This window comes from Acomys minous, assembly GCF_964271855.1.
Source record: "Acomys minous genome assembly, chromosome: 12".
Lineage (NCBI taxonomy): Eukaryota > Metazoa > Chordata > Mammalia > Rodentia > Muridae > Acomys > Acomys minous.
In genome coordinates this window covers 7,405,559-7,427,474 of record NC_140493.1, presented here as the reverse complement: position 1 = coordinate 7,427,474, position 21,916 = coordinate 7,405,559, and the positions used below count along the sequence as shown (strand labels likewise).

Here is a 21,916-nt window from a genome sequence, read left to right as displayed (position 1 = left end):
AGGTCACAGGGAAAAAAAAATGCCAAGTAGCCATTAGTAAGAAGGCCAGTGGGCGTGGGTACCATGGTCCAGGACATCGTAGCTTTGTCCTGCAATCAGAAGGCAAAAGCCACCTATTTGGGGGGGGGGGCATTGAGGGAGACAGCATCCTCAGCATTCCTGTATCCACAGGGCTTGCCCAGTGCAGGCATTCCAAAGCTTTGCTGCTTAGATGAAGAGTCAAATAATGAGTCGTTCCTTCTAGGGAGCTTCGTGGTGCCTCCATGCAATAACATCTGTTGTTAAGCTTTATAAATTGAATGTTACTATTTCCTACTGAAACCGGTGAAGGAGCCCTTCTTGCAAATGAACTCTGGCCCACATCAGAGAAGACGCCCAATTTAGTCATTAAAAACGTTTAATGTTTTATTAGCGTAGCTTAATTATATATAGGATGGGTTCCATTATAACATCTTCATATATGTACATAACTTGTCTAGGTCATCTTCACCCCGCTGACCCTCTCTTTTCCTCCTCCCCACCAGCCTCACTTCCGAGTTCATCTTGTGCTTATGAGTGCACCCGCTCCCATTTGACCCAATGAGCTCATTACAGTTCGTTTACAGCGGCGTGACTGGGAGTTTGTTTACAAGTCCTGTACATCAATCAGACCCCTGAGGAAGGTCACCTTGTACCCCACCAGTCCTTGTCAGAGATAGGTAGGGCCTCGTGAACCCCACCTCCTACCATGACAGGGTGTTGGCAAGCCCAATCTTATGGGGGGGAGTGTGTAAAAATAACTGCTCCTGAAGACACTACACAGCTTGGTCACAGGACACAGAGACATCAATGTGTAGTCAAAGGATCAGTGAGTTCAGTAGTGCAACAGCCACGTTATGCCTAGAAGTCGTCAGCATTCCGTCGTGCCCTCACGTCTCCAGCTCTCACAGTCTGTCTGCCCCTTACCGCTGATGTTCTTTATGTCCTGGAGGGGCTGTTATCAATATCCCATTTATGGCCAGGCATTCGGTCACCACTACTGACCACTACAAAAAGAAGCTTCTCTAATCAGTGCTGGCAGTAGCTGTAGTGTGTGGGCATAGACGTTGCTGTTTGGAACGCAGTTTGACAGGAGCATCAGGTCCATTTAGCAAAACAACAGCAGAAGCTTCCTCTCTGAGGCCTTGACTCTTCCCCAGCGCTAGGCTTTTGACTGGCTTTATAGGCCCAAGATGTCAGTTCTCTCCGGAGTAGCAGGCCTCAAACCTAACTTAATAAAGCAGCTGGTTACGCCCCGTAACAAACTTGCTACTGTTGCTCCTTGTCTGTGTGGATGCTGTTGTTGCAGGCAGGGTCCACAGCTGAGCAAGACCATTGGTGGCAGTTTTCCCTCAGAAGCCTATACAACACTTTGTAGGTACAGTAAGGCCACCAGGAGGAGGTTTCCAATCCAGAATCGCTGATTTACATGAACTTTTCTATGTCATGTGACCAAGGCGTGTAATGTCTTCAGTAATAGGCTCTTACCAGCTAGTTTCAGTGGGCAATGAAGAAGAATGGAAATTACCTGTATTGTTTTGGGTATCAAGGGGCCTCTCAGAAAATGACTCCTACGGAGGAAGCCCAGTGGTGAATGAGCTCTCATAGTAGTTTTACCTACCTACACAGGGTACCTGCTCAAACTTTTTTCGCCTTAACTTTGGTTTTGACTAGCTAATCAACAATCAAGATTTCCTTTTTGTCTTTTTCAAATATTAATGTTGGTAGGCTCCCTTCCCTTCCCCCTCCCCCAAATTTCTCTGTCCCACTGCCTGCTTAAACCTTAAACCTTTCCATTTCCAGTTTCCCCCTTCAACTTTTATACCACACATTGGTATTCCTTTCTGGGTTTTTCTTTTTTGTAGTTGGTTTTGTGTGTGTGTGTGTGTGTGTGTGTGTGTGTGTGTGTGTGTGTGTGTGTTTTGAAGGAGAGAGAGAGAGAGAGAGGAGATAGATAATTGTACACACAGTTGATAAGATGCAGGTGAGCTTCTCCAGGGAGAGTTGCTCTTAGACTAGAAATCTGTAACCTTTTCTTTCCAATCTACCTGCAAGACCTGTGCTTCTTGTAGCTTCTTGCCTTGCCATTCCATTGACCTCTGTTTGTAGCTACTGCCACTTTCACTTTCTAGTTCCATCCCTAGATTTCTGACCAGCTTGACCTCTTAGGTGGTCCCTGGTTCCTACCAAAGTGTCCATCAGGGCTTGTCTTGGGGGGGAGGGGGCAAGTCTAAGCCCCATGGAGCCATCTGCCATCCATAGCTGCCCATTTATGTGAAGCCATCACAAGTAAGTGTCTCAGTAGCTGTTTTATCTTTTCTATTTCCAAGGCCGTCTACAATGCAAACTGCATACTAAATAAATGATAGTTATGATAGTTATTTTATGTGAACAAGTGTGATGCATATATAGACTTGGCACATTAAAAAACAAACTGCTGGGGAATCTGAGGCATGAGGATCAGAAGTTCTAGGCCAGTCAGGGTCTCACTAAGTTACCCAGTCTCAAAATAAAAAGGTAAGAGGGAGATCATGGGATGCAGGGGTTGATAGAATATTTGTCTAGCGTTTGCGAGGCCTTGGGTTAAGCTGCTGAAAATGTGTGAGGCCATAGTTTAAAATACCAGAACTGAAAAAAAATAAAAAATAAAAAATACAAGTAAAAATAAAAGAGAGGGAAAAGGAAGGAGGGGTGAAATTACAAGGACGAGGACAAGGACAAAAGTAGATATTAGATAAACTAAAAAATGACCAGAAACTGAAAATGTTTGACCTTGAAACAAGTAGCAGGATTATAGCTCCACAGGGAAGAAAGAGCAAGCTCAGTCACCGGTGTTATTTTCATCATTAACAAATTAAGTGCATGTTTAAATAATCCAAAATAGCTCAGATCTCTAAGGAGATGTAGCTACATTTGCGTGCGCACACCATTAAAAATCTCAAGCAGAACTACAGTGTGGTGTATTCTGGGTAAACGTGTCTGAACGTCATTAGCTGCATCTGGCCTACTGAGGATGAGTGCAAGGATCCGAGTCTCAGCTGGGGTTTGACGGGTGGTAAGGAGTGTAGAACTGGATGCAGCAGTACCTCTAGGATCTGCAAGCTTCCCTTCCGTCCCCTCAGCCACTCCAGCAACAAAGAGAGTGAGAGTGGCCAACCCACCCCCTCGGCAAGACAGAGCGGAAAGTTACAAAACACGATTAAATAGAATGCTAGGAAATAAGAGCTGCAAGGGGCTGGCTGTTTCAGGTTTTATGAGACCTCGCATTTAGGGCTATAGTCATAAGGTTGCAGGGGTCATTGCTTCACGGAGACAGTCTGCTGAGGGAGGTTGTAGGCATCGCCGGCTCTGAAACATCACTCCTGGCACTGGGCCAGATGCTGCTGTGCACGCCCTCCCCACCTCCATCCCACAGAATAGCCAGTTTACCCAGAGTGCTTAGTTAACTCCTAGCCTGACTTTGATCACCTCTTCCTTTAGTGAAAGATTTGCAGGATTGCTCCGGGCGCCCCACATCTGAGAAGTCACCTTGAGGCTCCTGGTGGGGGCCTGAGAAGCTGGGTTGACTCCATAAAGCTCTGAGTGATGGCAACACGTGCGTGGTAGCTGACTGAACTCAGGTTGGCTGAGCTGTTCAGCTTTCTCTTCTCTGAAATATTAACTCGAGCTAAAAGAAGGGAAAAAAAATGGATCCTTGCGGAAGGGACTTTTGTTGTCCACCTTCCTCTGTTATTTATTAACCAGTGGCTTGAAATGACTCCCCTACAATCGAAAAGTAGAAGAGATTTCAGTGGAGAGTGCCTGAAAGTGGTATCTGGACGGGTCATGCTCATTTGAATCCTCTTCGTTTTACTGGGGGCACTTACCCCTTTGTGTACGCTTTCTTATTTTCTGCAGTACGGGCTCGGAACACAGTGCCCTGCTGTGTGCTCTGCCGCTGAGAGCGCCATGCTCAGCCACATGCCTTCTTAGTCTTTGCTGTAATGGGGCATTTACTAAGCTGCTGGTGGCATCTTTCTCAACTTACTCCGTTGCTGTATTTCTCCTTATTTACAGTATGAGTGCAATTAGGAAGCGCTGGGCCCGGGGACTGAGTTCAGATCTGCCTGCCCTCTAGCAAGTGGCCTTATAGAGAGCGTGTTCATCTGCGGAGCCATCCACAGGAAAATAGGGCCTAACAGCCCAGATGCTGCTGTAATTGTGTGCAGCTCTGACCAAGAGGAAGACTGCACCCTCAGAGGACTCAGACTCAGACTGGATGGAGGACTTACATGGCAGCAGCGAGTACAGAGAAATGGTGAAAGAGTGGCGGGAGACCAAATGCAGTGTGTAGAGAGTTGAACGCTGAGCTCCTGGGTTCAGATCCCACAGAGCTTAGCTCTGTGACTTTTAGACTCACTACTCAACTTGTCTGTGTCTCTTTTGTAGTGCAGAGATGGTGGCGGTACATATGTCCTGCCAGCTAGGATGATGTGACCATGGCTGAGAAGAACTTAGCTGTGAAACAGGCACTAGGATGCTTGAAGGTCTCTGAGTGGCAGCCGTTTTATCTAGGCCCAGGAGAAAGGGCCTGGTTTCCAGGTGCAGTACTTTCACGTGATGGGGTTCATCCAGGCACAAAGCATCATGGAGGGCACATGTAGAAGTGTGTCTATCATGTTCATGTTCCCTGATCCTTGTAGAAAATACAAATATATATATATATATATATATATATATATATATATATATTTTTTTTTTTTTTTTAAGTTAAAAGTCACTTGACCGTGCTGCATATAATACATAGAAGCTTTGTTTCATCTTTGAAAATAATTCACTGGGTGCTTTATTGGCAGATGGCCCCTGGCAGAGGGGAAAGTTAGAATCCTGGCACCGTGTGAGGTCTCCACCCATTCCCACCCACTGTGGTGCTGGTCTCTAGCGTGGGGAGGGTTGGGGGAAGGGGCCAAGCTGCCCTGTTGGTAGACATTTCTTTCTGCCTGGTCCAGTCCAGCCAACAATAGGCAACAGATGTTTTTACGCTACTTTCTTTTTCATTGTGGTAAAAAATATATATATAACCTACCATGTACTGGTGTACCATTTGTAATTATATGGCTCGGTGGCATAAAATACATTCACATGTGGTCTGTCCATCACCGTCCCCAAGTCCATATTCTTTTTGTCTTGTGGACTCTTTTATCTTGCACGCATTAAACCTGGCTCCCCACGTTCCCCTCCCCTGACGGCCGCCTTTCCATTTCACGTCTGTGTGGAGTTGGCCTCTGTGGTACTTCACATAAGTGGAATCATAAGCCGGGCGTGGTGGCGCACGCCTTTAATCCCAGCACTCGGGAGGCAGAGGTAGGTGGATCGCTGTGAGTTCAAGGCCAGCCTGGTCTACAAAGTGAGTCCAGGACAGCCAAGGCTACACAGAGAAACCCTATCTCGAAAAACCAAAAACCAAAAGAAAAAAAAAAGAATCATATTTATCATTTTATGACTACTTATTTTACTTAGCGTAATGTCCCCAAGATTCTCCCATGGGTAGCACTTTGGATTTCCTACCCCTTATCCTGAGCTGAGCAGTATTCTGTTGTACTTGCAGGGTGCATTTTGTCTGTCTGTCCATCTGTTGGTGGACATGGCTGGCTCAACCATTCATTGTGGTAAATAATGCCTTTCTACACGTGGTATGCAAGTATCTTATTTGAATTTCTGTTTTCAATTTTTGGGGTGATGCAAACCAGTTTCATAATAATAGCTCCCCCGCCCTGAAATACATTAAATTTTTTCTGTGTGACTATTCTCTAAGTTATTTAAACCAACCCACTCTTATCATGCAGCTGTATTCTAAAAGATTCAAGCACCTAAATAGTGCTTTCTCTATAATTAAAACAAAAGGGTGTAACAAATACTGAAGATTTTGTGATGCATCAGATTGCTCACAAAGCTAAGTGTAGCCAACACATGTGTGTCCTCCACCAATACTGATTCTGGTAATTTTCTTTTCTGCTAATTATGAGAAATACGGTACCATTTCTGATTTTTTTTTTTTTTTTTCATTTCCTGAGCTAGAGTTGTTTGTAAGTTCCTGCTAGGTGGTGTTGCTGTGGTGGAGACTCAGTCGGTGAGAGGGTGAGAGGGGCTGCTGGGCCTTCCTCTCTTCCAGCTGCTCTCCGTTCTGAGGAACTGGCCTGCTCCTTGCTCTGCTTGCCCAGGGCAGTGTGCTCTGGTTTACATCCTGTTTACCTCCTGTTGTCCTGTGGAGGAAAACGTTCTTAGTTCTTACAGATTCATGATTCCTTACAACAAAAATTCAAGAAGGCGCTAGAAGGAATTTTCTGGCTATCTCTTGATCATCACGCCCCACAGATTTGAGCCCGCTTGATGAAGTGCTTGTTAAGGGCGGTGCCAAGGACCTGCCAAGGCTGCATCTTAGTAGAGAGTGAGTACGCGTAGACCTTCTTTTGTTTATAAACTCTGAATGCTCAAGATGCAAAGTTTTGTAGTAGAAGGTTTAAAATAAGGGTGTGCGAACCTGTACAGGCTTCTTTGCTTGGCATCCCCTCTCATTTCTATGGTCTTTTTTTTTTCCCCCCCACAGGCTGTAAAAACTGATTTTGAAATCAGGCCTACTCTGGTAGATTAAGCCAGGAGTTATATCTCAGTTGTGGCTTGGGTTTACAGGCAATAGCAACTTGAGTGCTGTGTCTTTTTTCCTTCCCGGTCATGTCCAGCCATATAATTGGGGAGCTGGCAGGCCAGTGACTAGACTGAATCTCACTTAGCTATAGCCAATAGCTAAGCTAGGGTGGAGTGCATTGGGGGCCCCAGGAGACTGAACCCCTTCAGATGTAAAGTGATAGCGAGGTTTCCAAGATGTGGTTCGGACGTGTTTCTGTAATGAATACCATTTGTCGTCTATAGAACCTCAGCTGTTGCAGCCCTAATTTTAAAAACATTGCCAGATCAGCACAATTAAATAGCATTACTCTTCAGTTATATAATGGATGTGTATTGAATGGGGAAAGTGTATAGAAATATAAAAGTTGATCATGTGGGAGGATTCACATGAGCTAATTTAAAAATTAATGCAGAGCTGGGTGTGGTGGCATACATTTCTAGTACTGTGTACCTCCTCTGCCTCAGGGCTATGTGTTAGTACTGAGGCAGAGGCAGGTGGGTCTCTGTGAGTTCGAAGCCAGCCTTGTCTGCAAAGTAAGTCGCTGGACAGCTAGGGCTACATAGAGAAACTCTTGCCTCGGAAACCCCACAAAAACAAACCCCACAAAATTTAAAGCAAAGCCACGAGCAGTGGTGCTGCAGCAGAGTGTGGGTCCAGACATAAAGTCGCAGCTTTTTGGCTTGTTGAATTCTCCATGAAGGCAGAGCGGAGTCTCTCAAAAGTGATGGTGGGTTGACTAGACTTCTACACAACAAGAGTGAGACTGAATTTCCTACCTCAGAGTCTGTCAATAATGTAAGAGTTAAAACTGTAACTCCCTTAGAGGAAAACAAAAATGAGTCACATGGCCTTGGATTTGACAATGGCTTCTTGGAAAAACACAAAAAGCTTGGGCAGCAAAAGAGTTATAAAACAGATCACTGAATTTCATCAAAATTAGAAACTTGTGCATCGAGGGGATATTATTGACAAATTAGACTTTCTCTTTTTTTTTAAGGAGTAATAATCAGAACTCGTGTATCTAGTATGTCTGTAATATCCAGAGTACATAAAGAATTCCTGTGCTCCACAAAAAGACAACCCTTTTGAAAATCGAGGAAAGGTCTTGCGTTGGCAGGTCTCTGAAGAGTGCGTTCAGACAGCCAGTGGCAAGTAAAAAGTATCAGAGCAACACTGGTCATTAAAGAAGTGCAAATTAGAACCTTGGCACCATTTAGCACCTACCTGCATGGCAGCTACTGAGAAAAAAAAATATCAGCACAGAAAAGAGCAAGGGCTCATGGGGGTGTTAGAACACTCAGATGCTGTTTGGGACTGTCAGACAGCAGCAACCCTGGCAAAACGCTTTGGTGGCTCCTCCAAAAGCTAAGGTGTACTGTCCGACTCACCAGATCAACTGAAAAGTAAGGACTTAAATGGCCACTAAATATTCACTGAGGTGCTAGTAGGAAGAGCCCAAAGATAGAAGTAACCCACATATTCACCAGTAGATAAGTGATCACACAAAATGTGGTTTGTATATGCAATGGAGTCAGTCATCAAAAAGATCATTGGAGACAGTACAAAACATTACACTAATTGAAATACTAAGGCAGACATTGGATTGCGGAGACACATCAGTTGTTAGGAGCACTGGCTGCTCTTCCAGAGGACCCGGATCTGCTTCCCAACACCCACAGTGTGGCTCAGATCCATCTCTTAATTCCAGTTCCAGGGATGCCCAGATGCTGCCTGCCCTCTTACGGCCTCTGTGGCATTTGCGTGCAGGTGGTGCACAGACATACATGCAGGCGGAATACCCACACACATATGACATTTAAAGAAAAAAAAAGGCGGATACTGAATTATCCAGGTGCCTGACATATGCAGAAGGCAAGTGAATAGAAACAGAAAAATTTTAGAAATGTTCAGGCAGAAGGAAAGGGGAATTGGGAATTATTGCTTAATGGTTACGGAGTCTCTGGGGTGATTGACTTGGTCAGAGGGGTGATGGTTGTGCAACACTGGAAGTTAACGCTGCTAAAAGGCCCAGTGGAAACTGGCTAACATCTGTAATGTGTATACGTATGCCTGCTAGAAAATGTAAGTCGGTAAAAGAGCAGACAATTTTAGTGTATCCATTGTGAGTTCAGAGCACACAGTGGGGTTTCCTGTGAAGCATTGACTGGCCGTGTGGGCTGTGAGAGTGAACAATGTGATCACGTTTTCAAAGCTTTTCTGAAGCGGATCTGTTGGGCTTCTGAGATTATTTCCAGAGCTGAGTGTTTGGGGAGAAGGGTGTGCTGACAAGACCAAGTGTGTCTGTAAGAGGAGCCAAAAACGGCATGACGGGGCGGTGTGCTCGCTGGCGCCCTTCTTGAGGATGCTGCAGTGTATGGATGAAGGTCGCCTTTAGAATTAGTTTCTCTTGGACAGACACCAGGAAGGACAGCGGCTTCCTTCCATTTTGTTCTCCTGTGGAATGCTCCTGGCTGGGGAGTTTGGTGGCAGCGAAATGGGTAGGGTGAGGAGGAGCTTGAGTCTTTTCCTTCTGTCAACCGTTTGCCAAGTTTTTGTAGACTATTGTCTGAAAGAGGCACTGTGCCAGGCCTCCTCAGTGTGCGCAAGTCTCACCGTGGCCCAGTGCAGCTTGTGTCTGGCATAGAGCTTTCTCCTTACCTAAGTAACTACACTCGCTAGGAGGAATCACAGGGCGCTGGGAGCTCACCTCAGTTTTCTTTTTGTTGCTGGGAGAAAACACCATGGGCAGAAACAGGAGAAGGAGGAGTTTATTTCTGCTTTATAGTTTATACAGTTCATCGCAGAGAAGGTTGGGAGGCAACTCCAGGCAGGAGGCTGGAGGCAGGGACTGCCTCACAGTGCCCCCTGCCTGCCTTGCTCTCCTTTGTTTTCTCAGTTTGCTTTCTCATATACCCCAGACACCTCAGGACTGGCTGGGCCTTCCCACATCCTTCATTAATCAAAAAAATGCCCCATATGTCAGTCTGACGGGGCATTTTCTAAATTGAGGTTTTCTTATCAGATGACCCTGGCTTGTGTCAGGTTGGGGGAAAAAAATAAACAACAAAATTAGCCAACACAAGTGACTTTACACACAAACACATCATTATTAAAGTATAAACTTCTTTTTTGTCCTCTTGTTTGTCCAAAGATGTTGTGTTAATATTATTACAGTATAAAACACAGTGTAAGTTTGAAAAACCTAGTCTTTAAAGAAAAAAAAAATCAATGCTTTAAAAGTCCAATCTCTTTTAAACATCCAAAGTCTTTTTATTTTTTTTTCTAGAAACAAAAGGTATCTTTAACTGTCTACTTCTGTAAAACAAAAAATAAGTTATATACTTATTTCAAAAAAGAAGAGCTAGTGTATAGCCACAGTCTGAATAAAGTAAAACCGAACTGTTAAACCCAGTAGCTTAATGTCTGGCATCTGAGATTCACTCATGATCCTCTGGAACCTAAGTGCTCGGGCAGCTCACATAGCATACCTCATAGGCTCAAACAGGCTCCTCTCCAGAGCTGTTGCTGTCCTGGGTGACCATCTAGCAGTCCTGGCATCTCTAAAAGGTGGGGTCTTCATGGCTGCACTTCACCAATGGCCTGGCCTCTGTTAAGGACTCCGCCCCTGCCACATGGTGCTAAGTCTCAGCTTTTTCCCCATGACTCCTCCCATCCTTGGGTCCCCACTGCAGCTGGGTCTGCGTCCTCACCAGTGCCTTCTCCTGACCTCTCAGCAGCTTCGCAGCAGTGTCATGTGGGAGCGGGAGACTGTGACACATTACCTAATTCAGCTTGACGCAGCTTCTGGGTGCTGAGCCTGAGGAACACTCCCTGAAGATGACTTCGGTGGTGATGCTGCGTCTCTTCTTAACCACAACTGATTTCTCAGCTCCAGCTGGCTAGACGCAGCGCGCACTCGTAATTCGGAATAGCGTGTAAGCAACCCTGACGGTGTCTTTGAAGACCTCTCCAAATTCCCTCTGGATCTTCCCAAGCCAGGCCTCCATCACCTGCACTACTCTCAGCATCACCTCCCAAGGTGCACAACAGCTCAGTAAGGTCTGAACACCCAATGGCTTTTCTGGTCAACGTTCAAAACTCCTTTGACAGTCTCCCGCAGCTCCCTCCCAGAATGATATTGACAAAAACCCACTACAGCTCCGCTGTTAATATTCTTCTCAACGGTGACTCTGAGTGACCCTATTTTAAAATCCCCCTGTAACCATCTGTACCCTTGCAAGCAACCTCCTGGTAATAAGAGGAATAGCGTTCACTTTGTCACCACAGCCCAGTAGATACAGTTAAACTGAGATCAGAGAAAGGGACGTCAAAGCTGGGAGCCAAATGTGACTGTTAAGAGTGGCGTGGGATGACCAGGTTAGGCGGTTAAGTGACATGGGAGTCGGGTGAGGCAGGCCGGTCCTTCTGGAAGGCAGGGGCTGCTGGGAAAAGTGTCTCGAGGGTGTTAGCACAGTGGCCGGGGAAGGCTGGCTTTGGGGTCGAGTACAAGATGCTCTAGGATCCAAATTCCTGAGGCTTCTATCAAGGAGGAGGAGAAAACGCTAGGTGTAGAACATCCAGGTAGGCCACTAGGTGTTCTGCCCTATCTGGGTATAAAACCGTGTCTAGTGTCCCCAGGTGACGCAGGTCACTCCCTTGACTTACTGTTTTTGTTTGTTTGTTTGTTTTTTAAGATTTATTTATTGCATATGAGTGCTTTATCTGCAGAAAAGGGTATCAGATTACATTATAGATGGTTGTGATCCACCATGTGGTTGCTGGGAATTGAACTCAGGACCTCTGGAAGAACAGGCGGTGCTCTTAACCACTGAGCCATCTCTCCAGCCCTCCTTGGCTTATTGCTGTTTTGATTGTACATCCACTAGATCGCGGAAGTTTTGAAGGCAACCTCTTTATTCTTGGGGTCATTTGAACTCAGATGATGGCTTGTACTCTTGACATCTGTGTTCAAGCCCCAGCGTGTATGAGCAAGTACATGTGTGCGCACGCGCACGCTTCTCACCTGGCTCCTGGGTCTGTAGGCTTGCCAGTATGTCTTTGTTTTGTAGAGCTTCTCCATGAACACTCTTCCAGTTATAACCGCTGCCAGCCAGTTCCATGGCATGATTTTTCCCCCCTTTGGTTTTCAAGATGTCTTAGGTTTTAGAGAGAGGATTTTATACAGCCCAGGCTGGCTGCAAACTTGCCATGTAGCCAAGGCTGGGTTCACAGCCCTGGTCCTGTCTCTACCCCCTGAGTGCTGGGATTCCAGCACTGTGCCACCTCACCTGCCGTGTTAGGCGTCTGTTTCTGTCTGGCCATGTGTTGGCACGGATTTTTGCTAATAGTCTTTCAATTTGTATTTGCAATGCTATTTTAATTTTTTTTAAATTAATGTATTTAAAAGACGTTCAGTTTTGCAGCAAGACAGATTCAGAATCCAATTGATTTTACTTGTTGATTTGAGGTGACTGACAACCTTAAAAAATTATTCATCTTCTGAGGAAATCAGGGCAGAAACAGGAATAGATAAGATCAGACTTTTGGAAGTGCCAGGCACAGACTAGTATGCCCAGTAACTTTGCATTTTCATTTTTTCACATTATTGAATTTGTATGTGCAGACTTACTTTATATTTACATAGTGTTCAATTAAAATTATTATTTTAAAGTATGGGTGTTTTGCCTGTGTGTATGTCTGCACACCCTCTGTGTGACTGGAGGTCAGAAGAGGGCACCAGATTCTCCAGAGCTGGAGTCACAGATGTTGTTAGTGTTGGAAATTGAACTCAGGTCCCCTGGAAGGTCAGCCAGTGCTTTTAACTGTCAGGCTATCTCTCTAGCACCCCCACACCCACTTTTAATAGCATGCTTTTGAACTGTTATTGGTATCTTTGTTGACCCTGTGATATCACCGAGGAAACTGTTATTGCCAGGTTGGGATAAATATGCTGATTGAACTCAGCAGGTCACATTAGGCCTGGAGCCCTATCAGGGCCCTTGGTCCAGGCCCTTTGCACTTGGCCCTGTCATTCTTACTCTTTTTTTTTCTCCCCAATTCTGGGTGTTGAACCCTGGGGTGTTTCACATGCCAGGCAAGTGCCTTTTGCCAGAGCTACACCCCCCAGCTCAGGCCTGGCATGACCTGCTGTCTCACATATTCGGTGTGTCTGATTATTTCAGTGGTAAACAATTACCTTTATAAATGAGTCAGCTAGACCCAATTCCTTGCCCATGCTGGTGTCGTGTGTTAGAGAAGTGTGTTCCTATTCTAATCACCTTTATTCCAAAGCTCTCTGTATCGGCCACTTTGGTTTTCTTCCATGGATTTTTCTGAGAGACGGTTTTGTGTTTCCTGACGGGTGATAGGCTGTCTAAGCTTTAAGATGATAGATAATGACCTTTTATTGGCTACTCTGTATCACAATCTCAGTAAGTGTTGTAGTACAGGTTATATCTGTTTCGTTTTGTAATCTAGGTAGTAAATTCAAGTCACTCCTTTTTAATCAGTACACAAGTAACCACATGACCGTCACTTTTTGGTGAGGCTGCCGATGTCCTTTTATTAACCCATTAATATGGCCACGCAACTACGTTGTTTTATTGGGTCCTTAACTTTACAGTGCTGAATAAGTCAGAATTGGCTCCACCTTAAGACTTTTTTATGCTGACTATATTTATAAATCTTTAAAAAATATATACTTATTTTCATTTAAACTACTTGTTAGGTGTTCAATTTACTGTTAAACTCATTAAAAGTGGATATTTTATGGGCTTCTTTTTTATTTTTACTCAGGCAATCCAGTTAGGAGTATTCTTTTGTTTACTTTTAGGTTGTCCTATTTTGTGTGTGTGAATGTTTCACCTGCATGCCTATGTACCTCAAGCATGCCCAGTGCCTGTGGAGTTCAGAAGTGGCTGTCAGATCCCCAGGGAGTAGAGATACAGAAGGTTATGGATCACCACGTGGGTGCTGGGAGTTGAATTCGGGTCCAGCCCCTCGTTGATGGTACTTAGAGCTCTCTGTAAATCTGTCTAACTTGCAACTGACAAATGATTCTGACGTTAGCATTGATTCTGTCTTGAAGAGGGGCCTTAGTCTCCTTAGGGCTAACGTACAACGGACAGTGTCTTTTGGGCGAGCCTGACGTTCAGTTGCCCTTTCACCCCACATCTGCATGGAGTTCCGTTGCTGTGTCAAGACCACAAGCTTGCATCTAGAACAATCTCTCTAGTTTGCCTTTGACAGACGAGTAACATAGACATACCCAGGGTCTTTTATGTTCCAAGTGCTGAAATTAAGTGAACCGAAGAGAGTGTTCACAGTAACACTCCTACTGTTTAACGTAAAAGACATAGTGGCGATACTGAAGGCATATTCCAAAATCTATTCAGTAAAATTACTTTTTTTAATTTGCATGTTTGCTTTTTTAGAACTATCACTCCCTTTTTAAATAGGAAACTCTGTTTTCTACCTTAATTTTAAAGCTAGCTTTTTTTTTTCAAAGAAATGAATTTTTTTCCCATTTATTTGGAACTCTCCTTTTTGATAACCTAAGACTTCCCGAGCCCGTAAGTTGAAGAAGACTAACTATTGTATTAGCATCATGTGTCATGCACTTCTCAGCTGTGTTAGGTCCAGGGAGAAACAGCTGTGGCTTTGTCCTTACCCACACGGCTTGTCAGCAGAGCCAGTTTGTTTTTATTTACTCAAATCCAGTTTCTCTTCCGTGTTGGCATTAACTGTGACCATGTTTTCATTATGAGAATAACTAGGCCTCTCAGCAGCTCTATACTTTCACAGATCCATTCCTCTGCATCCATGCCTGTGATGTAATGGAACCCCTGGGTACTGTGTATCTTGTTTCTTCTGTCACGAGGCACATAAGTCTGTCTGCCTTTCCAAAGGAGAAAAAAAGGAACAAAAGGAACACCATTGAGATTTTGACCTCAGACACATAATAGATAACTTGCACATCTCATCCTGTTGGGATTTAGAGAAGATGGCCAATGGAGTGACGCCATCAGATTTACAGTGGTCTTATAAAAAAAAAAATACATGCAAATATGGTATTTCATTGACTTTATAAAGCAATAAATAGATCATAAATACCACGCTTGTCATATCTTCACTATCTCTACAGTAAATACTGTAGAAAGGTCAGGCCTTTAATTCCAGGTGTGTGAACCAAGCTGCGCTCCAGCTGTGAAGAGCTTGTCACAGCCTGGTGTATTAGACAACCATGTTTTAGGACAGTGGTTCTCAGCCTTCCTAATGCTGCAGCCCTTTAGTGCCCCATGTTGCAATGACACGCACCCTCCCCCCCAATCATAAGATTTCCATTGTTACTTTGTAACTTTAATTTTGCTACTGTTATGAATCACAACATAAGTGCCTGATACAGGATCCCAGAGGGGTCAAGACCCAGGTTGAGAACCGCGGCTCTGCCTGGATGGAATTAATCTTGGGCAGGGGCTAACCAGCTGTTGAAACATCGAGCTCATTGGTTGCCTGCTCTCTACACTTCACCGGCTGTGTGGAGGTCGCAGGCCTCCTGGGCTGTGCAGGTGCACCCTCCTCAATGTCACCTTTGGGAGATGCCTTCAAGCCTTCTCTCAGCTGTTTCCCATTTGTTCTCTGGTTCTTACATGGGGGGCTCCTCTGATAAGCTCTTCAGAGGAGGTGGCTGCCTACTTGTGTGTGCTGCCCGCCAGTTCTATTGGCCTTTCTTTCCAGGTCACGGTGTTATTAACATGTGAGTTAAGTGTACAAACAGAGGTATTCAGTGTGAGTCGAATATGTAATTCTGATATTGAGATTAAAAAAAAACCAAACAAAAACAAAAACAAAAAAAACCAAGGTACAAGTCCTATGTATTGTGGCAGAGGCAAATTGTCTCAACTTTTGGCTGATAACCGGGGTTTGTTTGTAAACAACCCTAAGGTCTCCTCGTGAGTCTCCCTATGCAAGTTGAGGTGTTCTTTTTTTAGGCACTGAAAAGAGGGATTTGTTTGCATCAGTAGGAACAAGCTATTTCACAAAACCTTGTAAGATTCTTGCTACTACAGGTAAAATTAAAGGCCCCCTTCTAGCTGTTCCGTCAGGACCTTCTGAGGGCTGCTGATTGTGCCTCGGGGCTCTGCATCCTTAGCCTTGTCCTTTTTCATGTCAGTGGCTTGTTGAAGGCACATCGGCCCGTTGACAAACAGGAATATCTATTTTAAAAATTTCAAGCAGTTGAGCTTTGGACATCCTTAACTATTTAATGACTCTTCAGTTTAATGGTGTTTTTTCTAAATAATGCAAGTTATATGATTATGTACTAATTCCTAGTATAATCCAGGACTTTATTCTTATTTGAAATTTCCCAATTTTTTTTTTAAAGCGCTCATGTTTGAACAGTGCAAGTGCTCTACTGCTGATCAAGCCCCAGCACTCAACACATCCCTTATGCAGGTTTTCACTTCTTTTAAGCTCTTTGATCCCAGAACCACACACAGTGTGTATGGTTCGTTTGCGTTCTCAGTGCCCTTCTCACCGGGCCAGCCCCTTTATTTGTGTCAGGGTCTTGATGACTACATAGAGATAGACCTGGTTGAATGACCACATCCTGGACTTGGCTCCTGGACCCCACCTCATGCTGCAGTCACCTAATACCATGGCCATAGTCACCTGTGGCTGCTGGACTTTTGACTATGGTTCATCTGTACTGAGATACGGATTGTAGTACATCCCGGATCCCCAAGACTTAGTCCAAGAAAAATGTAAAATAGTTCACTGATTCTCTTTAATATGGACTATGCATTCAACTGTTAATATGTTGTTAGGGGTTAAATTATATTGTAAAATAGTTCACTGATAATGTTTAATATGGACTATGTATTTAGATGTTAATGAATTATTAGGGGTTAATTATATTATTGTAATTAACTTTACTTGTTATTAGTTAAAAGTATCTACTGGGATATTTTATTGGGCTCCCATTAATGCCTGCCAGATACTGACTTTCAGTATATTTTAAGACGGAAAATGACTGCCCTCATCTGATTCCCCTTCAGTTCCCTGAGAGACTAGAGGGATATTGAGTTTCCTAGCTGCACTACAGCATTTAATTGCAGTGGAGAGGCTGGTAATTTTCCACGCTAGACGCAGCCTAAAGCATTTTGAGCCCTAGCCTCACGGATGAACTAGTTGCTGAAGATTTTAGTGGTGGAGAGAGCTTTCAACCATCGCAACCTGCAGATGGGCCTCACATACTGAGGATCACGACTGCCGTTGCTTTACTTATTTCTTTTGCTCCTTTGTTTGCAGTGCTGGAAAACTTTGACCAGACAATTGTCTGCCCCACCTTCGGCTCACTGGAGAACCAGCAGGATTTCCGAACTCCAGAGTTTGTAAGTACTTCATCTTAAATTGTCTTTATTGGACACCAAGAATTTCTTTGAAAAAATGAATTCTACTCTCCCGTGGTTCAGCCTGGCATAGGACTCCTCGGTGACTGGTCCAGTCTTTGGGTCTCTGCAGAGCAGGTTACTTGCACTTGAGCCCTGGGCTTGAGTCCATACTGTGTGTGTGATTACCGGCAGGAACTCATTCCGTAGTAAAAGAGTGAAGAGAATGTTTGTGAAATGTCCTGCTTTGTTGCCTGAGTCTGTTGCTGTTGGTTTCTGCTCTCTGTGACCTTGGCAATCAGTCTTGACCGAGCAGGGACAGTGCTCTGGCCAGGGCTGTTGTTCACCCCGGAGCAGCCTGTTTCTCGTTTCCTTCCTTCCATCCTCCCATCCTGGTAGGGCTGGGGATGTTTTATTGCGTCCTCCTACCAAGAGGGAAACTAGTGTTCCCACTCAGTCAGACACTGAGGATGAGCCATGGTGCCTACCCTCAAGGAATTAAAAGTCGTATTAGATGCCACTGTGATTTTTAATCAGTGCCTTGTCTGGAGAAAGTTAAGGACGGAGGATGTCTTGCAGAGAGCATGCCTTTCAAACAGATTTTATATTGGGCTCCGGAAGTGCTTGGCTCTGACTCATGCCTTACTGTGGCACCAGAGAAGAGGGAAGGCATGGCAGCCTTCATCCGCATCACCCAGTGTTCTCCTCACTGTAAATGACTTTGTCTGCCATTTGCTTTTACGATGTGTGTGTGTGTGTGTGTGTGTGTGTGTGTGTGTGTGTGTGTGTTGGTTTAATTTCAAAGTGTGATATACCTTCAACAGTCCAGTAGTTGGAGTGTGACTGCATCTCTGATTTTGTGCGACTCATCTCTCTCACTCTGTATGGATCGCCCACTCTATTGAGCCATGAATATAGAGACCAAAAGTACTCAAGACTGACAAGGATTGCATACAAAACTGTACCCACAGTGCCATTTTCATCTCAAGAGTGAGGCTCTTGCAGTGTCCTTGCAGATGGCCTGCTGTGAAGATCAATGCGCTGTAGTGCAGAGACGTGGCACTCAGTGACTCCTGTCACAGTCAGGGTGAGTGTTGGTGAAGGGGAACTGAGAGTGCACTCCTTTGTCCCATGTCGTGAAGGGCAGAGCAGTTGGATGAAAAAGCAGAGGACGCTGGCACAGACACAGAGAGCCTCTCGACTTTTCTCCTTCCAGCCAGATTTTAGTTGAAACATAACTAAGGTACCAAGACTAGCAGCAGCAAGGTGATGGGCGCCCGATAACACTTGCACTTCACAGCCATGGTGCGCATTAAAATGAAAGCTCCCTCAGCAGCTGATAGTACGCCGAGGTGTTGGCGCCTGGCTCCCCTCGGCAGTGGCTCACAGATAGCACAGATAAGCTGTCCATCCTCTTCCACCATCAGCGTTAGATTCTTGACTTTTACGCTTTTCATTTTCAAAGTTAGAAGACTGTCAGCTCCGATGACCACAAGCAGAATCTGGGATCGCCGACTACGGCTGTCTCAGAGAAACTTATGACAGCTGTGGTTCTGAGAACTTAGACACTGAAACCGGAAAGAATCTTCATTTCAATTTTTTACCGTTGGGCCTCAGGAATTCCTGCCAGTCATTTCATTAAGACTATAGTGTTGACACAGTATATACGATCGCCCTATAGGCACACTTGACAGCACACCTCTGTGTCCCTGTCTACCAGTTAGTTTTTGCCATCTTGACCCAAACCAAGACACAGGCGCAGAGAGGGACTCTCAGCTGAGGAGTCGCCTTCATCAGAGCAGTCTGAAGCTATGCCTGTAAGGCGCTTTCTTAATTGCTAATTGATGGAGGGACCCCAGTCTTCAGGGACCTCCCTAGCAAGTGGGCATGGGTTTAAGAAGAAAGAGAGCTGAGCAAGCCAGTAAGTCGGCCTCTGCTTCAGTCCCTGTCTTAAGTGTCCTGTCTTCCCTCAGTGATGGACTGTTACCTGGAAGTCTGAGGTGAAACAAACCCTTTGCTTTCCAGGGTGTTTCTTATCAGTGTTCTATCCCAGCAGCAGAAAGCCTGGTTACCTAACTGCCTTTGTCTACACGTTCTTCTCATCCAGGAAAGAATTATTTTTAAAAAACATTTTTACGTTTATTCTTTGTATGTTGCATATATTGCATATGTATCATATGTGTATGTGTATAAACATAACACATATAATATATTTGATTATAATCCACTCTCTGTTTCCCCTTCAGCTCCTCCCTGACTTACTACTATGATATCTCCCTCCCAATTTCACTTCCTCTTTTTCTCAACCTACTGAGTCCAGTTTGTTCTTCGAATACAGTTCGAATACAGGTGTACAGTTTGCCACTGGAGCGTGGACAATTTTCAGGGGGTGGGGCAGGTCCCTAAAGGAAATGACTGTCCCTCAGGCAGCAGCCACCTGCTAGTAACTCTTCAACCAGCGTGGGGCTTGAGGACAGGTCTTCATGTCCCAGTGCCTCACACCCAAGTTCTTGTGAAGCCTGCAAGTAGCTGCTTGTATTTGTTTCCCAGCACCACTGTTGCCAGTACTCCTGGCCTGATAATAAACAGATGCTACCACACGCAGTCTCCACAGTAAACAAACAGGGTGTAGAGGGAGGTCCCTTGAGAGTGGGACCCTCTAGGGAACCGCATGGTCTGTTTAAGAGAAGGCTTTTATATAGGCAGCAGGTTGTAGTGTTAGGGAAGACAGAGCGCTGCTCTTAGAAGCAAGTGGTCTGGGATAATGCCAGGGCATCAGGTAAGTTGATGACAACAAGCTACTTAAAACCAGGGCGATGATGGGATGTGGGAGCCAGAGGCCCTCATGGCAAAACAAAGTTGCAATCCATAGGGGGAGGGGAATAACAGAAGTTGGACAAGTCAGTTTTCTGTTTGGGGGTCTCTTTTGTTTTGTTTTGCTTTTAATTTTTTTCCATCTGGCATTTTGCAGTTTTCTGAGTTGAAGAAAAAGCACACAGTATATGCTCAGACCTTATTATCAGATGGCCAAGATTTTAGGCGGGTTGAGAGCTGGTGTTGTTTACGTAACTGTGTTTATCTAGTTTTTCAACGGGGAGGAAAGAGATTGCTTTTCAGGTTACTTCCTTCTGTAGATCTGTTTCAAAGCCGTGTTAGCTGACTTAGCCTAGGCCACTGGAGCTAGAGTGAGTGGTACCCTCACGTGTACCGTGATTCTCAGGCCGTTGCAGAGCCTACGTTAAGTTGAGCAGATTGACACCCCTGTCGCTGCCTACGACTTGTGGGCAGTAGCAGCTCCATTGCCCTCCACTCTTTTTCCTCGCACCTCCGCTTTGCTGCTGCCTCACTGTCCCACACAGGTGCTTGCCCTTTGCACAGGTGCATCCTTTGCAGACTGAAGGCCTCAAGTCAGCCAGAATGCTATCATGATGAACAGAGATGCAGGCACAAGGCACGTGTGTTCTTCCTATGTCACACCTGTGGAAGGTGGGGACATGTGGAGACTAGAAATGATGACATATACCCACGGTGGGGTAAGGCAGATGTGTTGGGAGGGAGTCAATATGATAAGGATGTGGTTAAACACGCTTTACAGAGAAACTTGGTGATTTTCTATGGTAAGAAGCCATTTTGGTCCTGCTGCAGTTTTGCAGAAGTACAGTCAAAATAGTTAACATCTCATTAGGAATGTTTTCCCCCACGCTGCTATCTTTAGAAAGCAAACTTGTTGGTACTGGTATTGGGAGGGGCACATGTGCCATGGCACTCACTCGTAGATCAGAGGAAGCCCATCTTTGTGAAGTCAGTTCTTTCAGGCGGCCATGTGTTCATGTCAGGCAGCAAGCAGCTTTACCCACTGAGCAATGCTGCACCTTGCAGAGGGGTCCCCCATGCTGTTTTATTTCTCTCATTATCATGTATTCTATCAATGAAGCTCAATTCGCTGACATTATAGTATCTAAAGCAATTAGTTCATGATCTACAGAAATGGCAGCTGTGTGAGTGATGTCTGTCATTTAGAGCATGAGTGAAGAAAGGCATGGAGGGCTGTGGTTCTGGGGATGGGTGAATGGTGGAAATGATGCTGGGAACTGAGAGCCTGAGCCTCAGGTCATCTAGGAGAGTGAAGACTTAGAAGTAGAGGGTGAGGTCGATGAGATGGCTCAGTGAGTAAGGGCACCAGCCTCCAAGCCAAGGTAACCTGGCTTTGATCCCCAAAGCCCAGGTGGGAGGAAGAGAGAACTGACTAGGTTGTCTAGACACACACACACACACACACACACACACACACACACACACACACACACACACACACACACACACACACACACCGTCGTCGTCATCGTCATCATCATCATCATCATCATAAATGTAAAAATAAAACCAACAAACAAACCCAGATGCTATAAAAGTAGACTACAGATTATAGGCTTAGATTTTTCAAAAACCTACTTTATTTAGGGTTCTTAAATGCTTCTACCTCCCTTCCCACCACCCAAGGAAATGTGGACTTTTTAGACATAGTTCCTTAGGGCAATTCCACTGTGCATCGTCAGGATACCAGCAGTCCAATCCAATAGCAAACACCAAACAGCAGTAGGAATCAGCAGCTGCACGATCCAGCAGAAGCAACAAGGCTCTGCCCAATCAGCCCGAGTCAGTGGGAGTGGCCAGAGTCAGCCAGAGTACCGCGAGAAGTTCTCTGGAGCGCCTCTCTCTGGGAAGCGAAGACCCGCAAAGCGACGTTTTGCAAGTCAGAGTGACGAAAAAGCATTCTCACTGCCTGTGGGCTTCTATTTATAATCTGAGTCCTCACGAGGATGTTTTTGCAGCTGGAGAG

At 45.1% G+C, this 21,916-nt stretch overlaps 1 protein-coding gene across 2 annotated transcripts in view; it reads left to right on the top strand.

Moving 5' to 3' along the window:
- Nucleotides 1–21,916, top strand: part of ANO6 (anoctamin 6) — a 172,963-nt gene that overhangs the window by 55,628 nt on the left and 95,419 nt on the right. For both annotated transcript variants that reach the window (XM_084748943.1, XM_084748942.1), the window contains one exon: nucleotides 16,997–17,079. In XM_084748943.1, coding sequence (XP_084605069.1) covers nucleotides 16,997–17,079 — 83 coding nt within the window. The remainder of the gene's footprint in view (nucleotides 1–16,996; nucleotides 17,080–21,916) is intronic.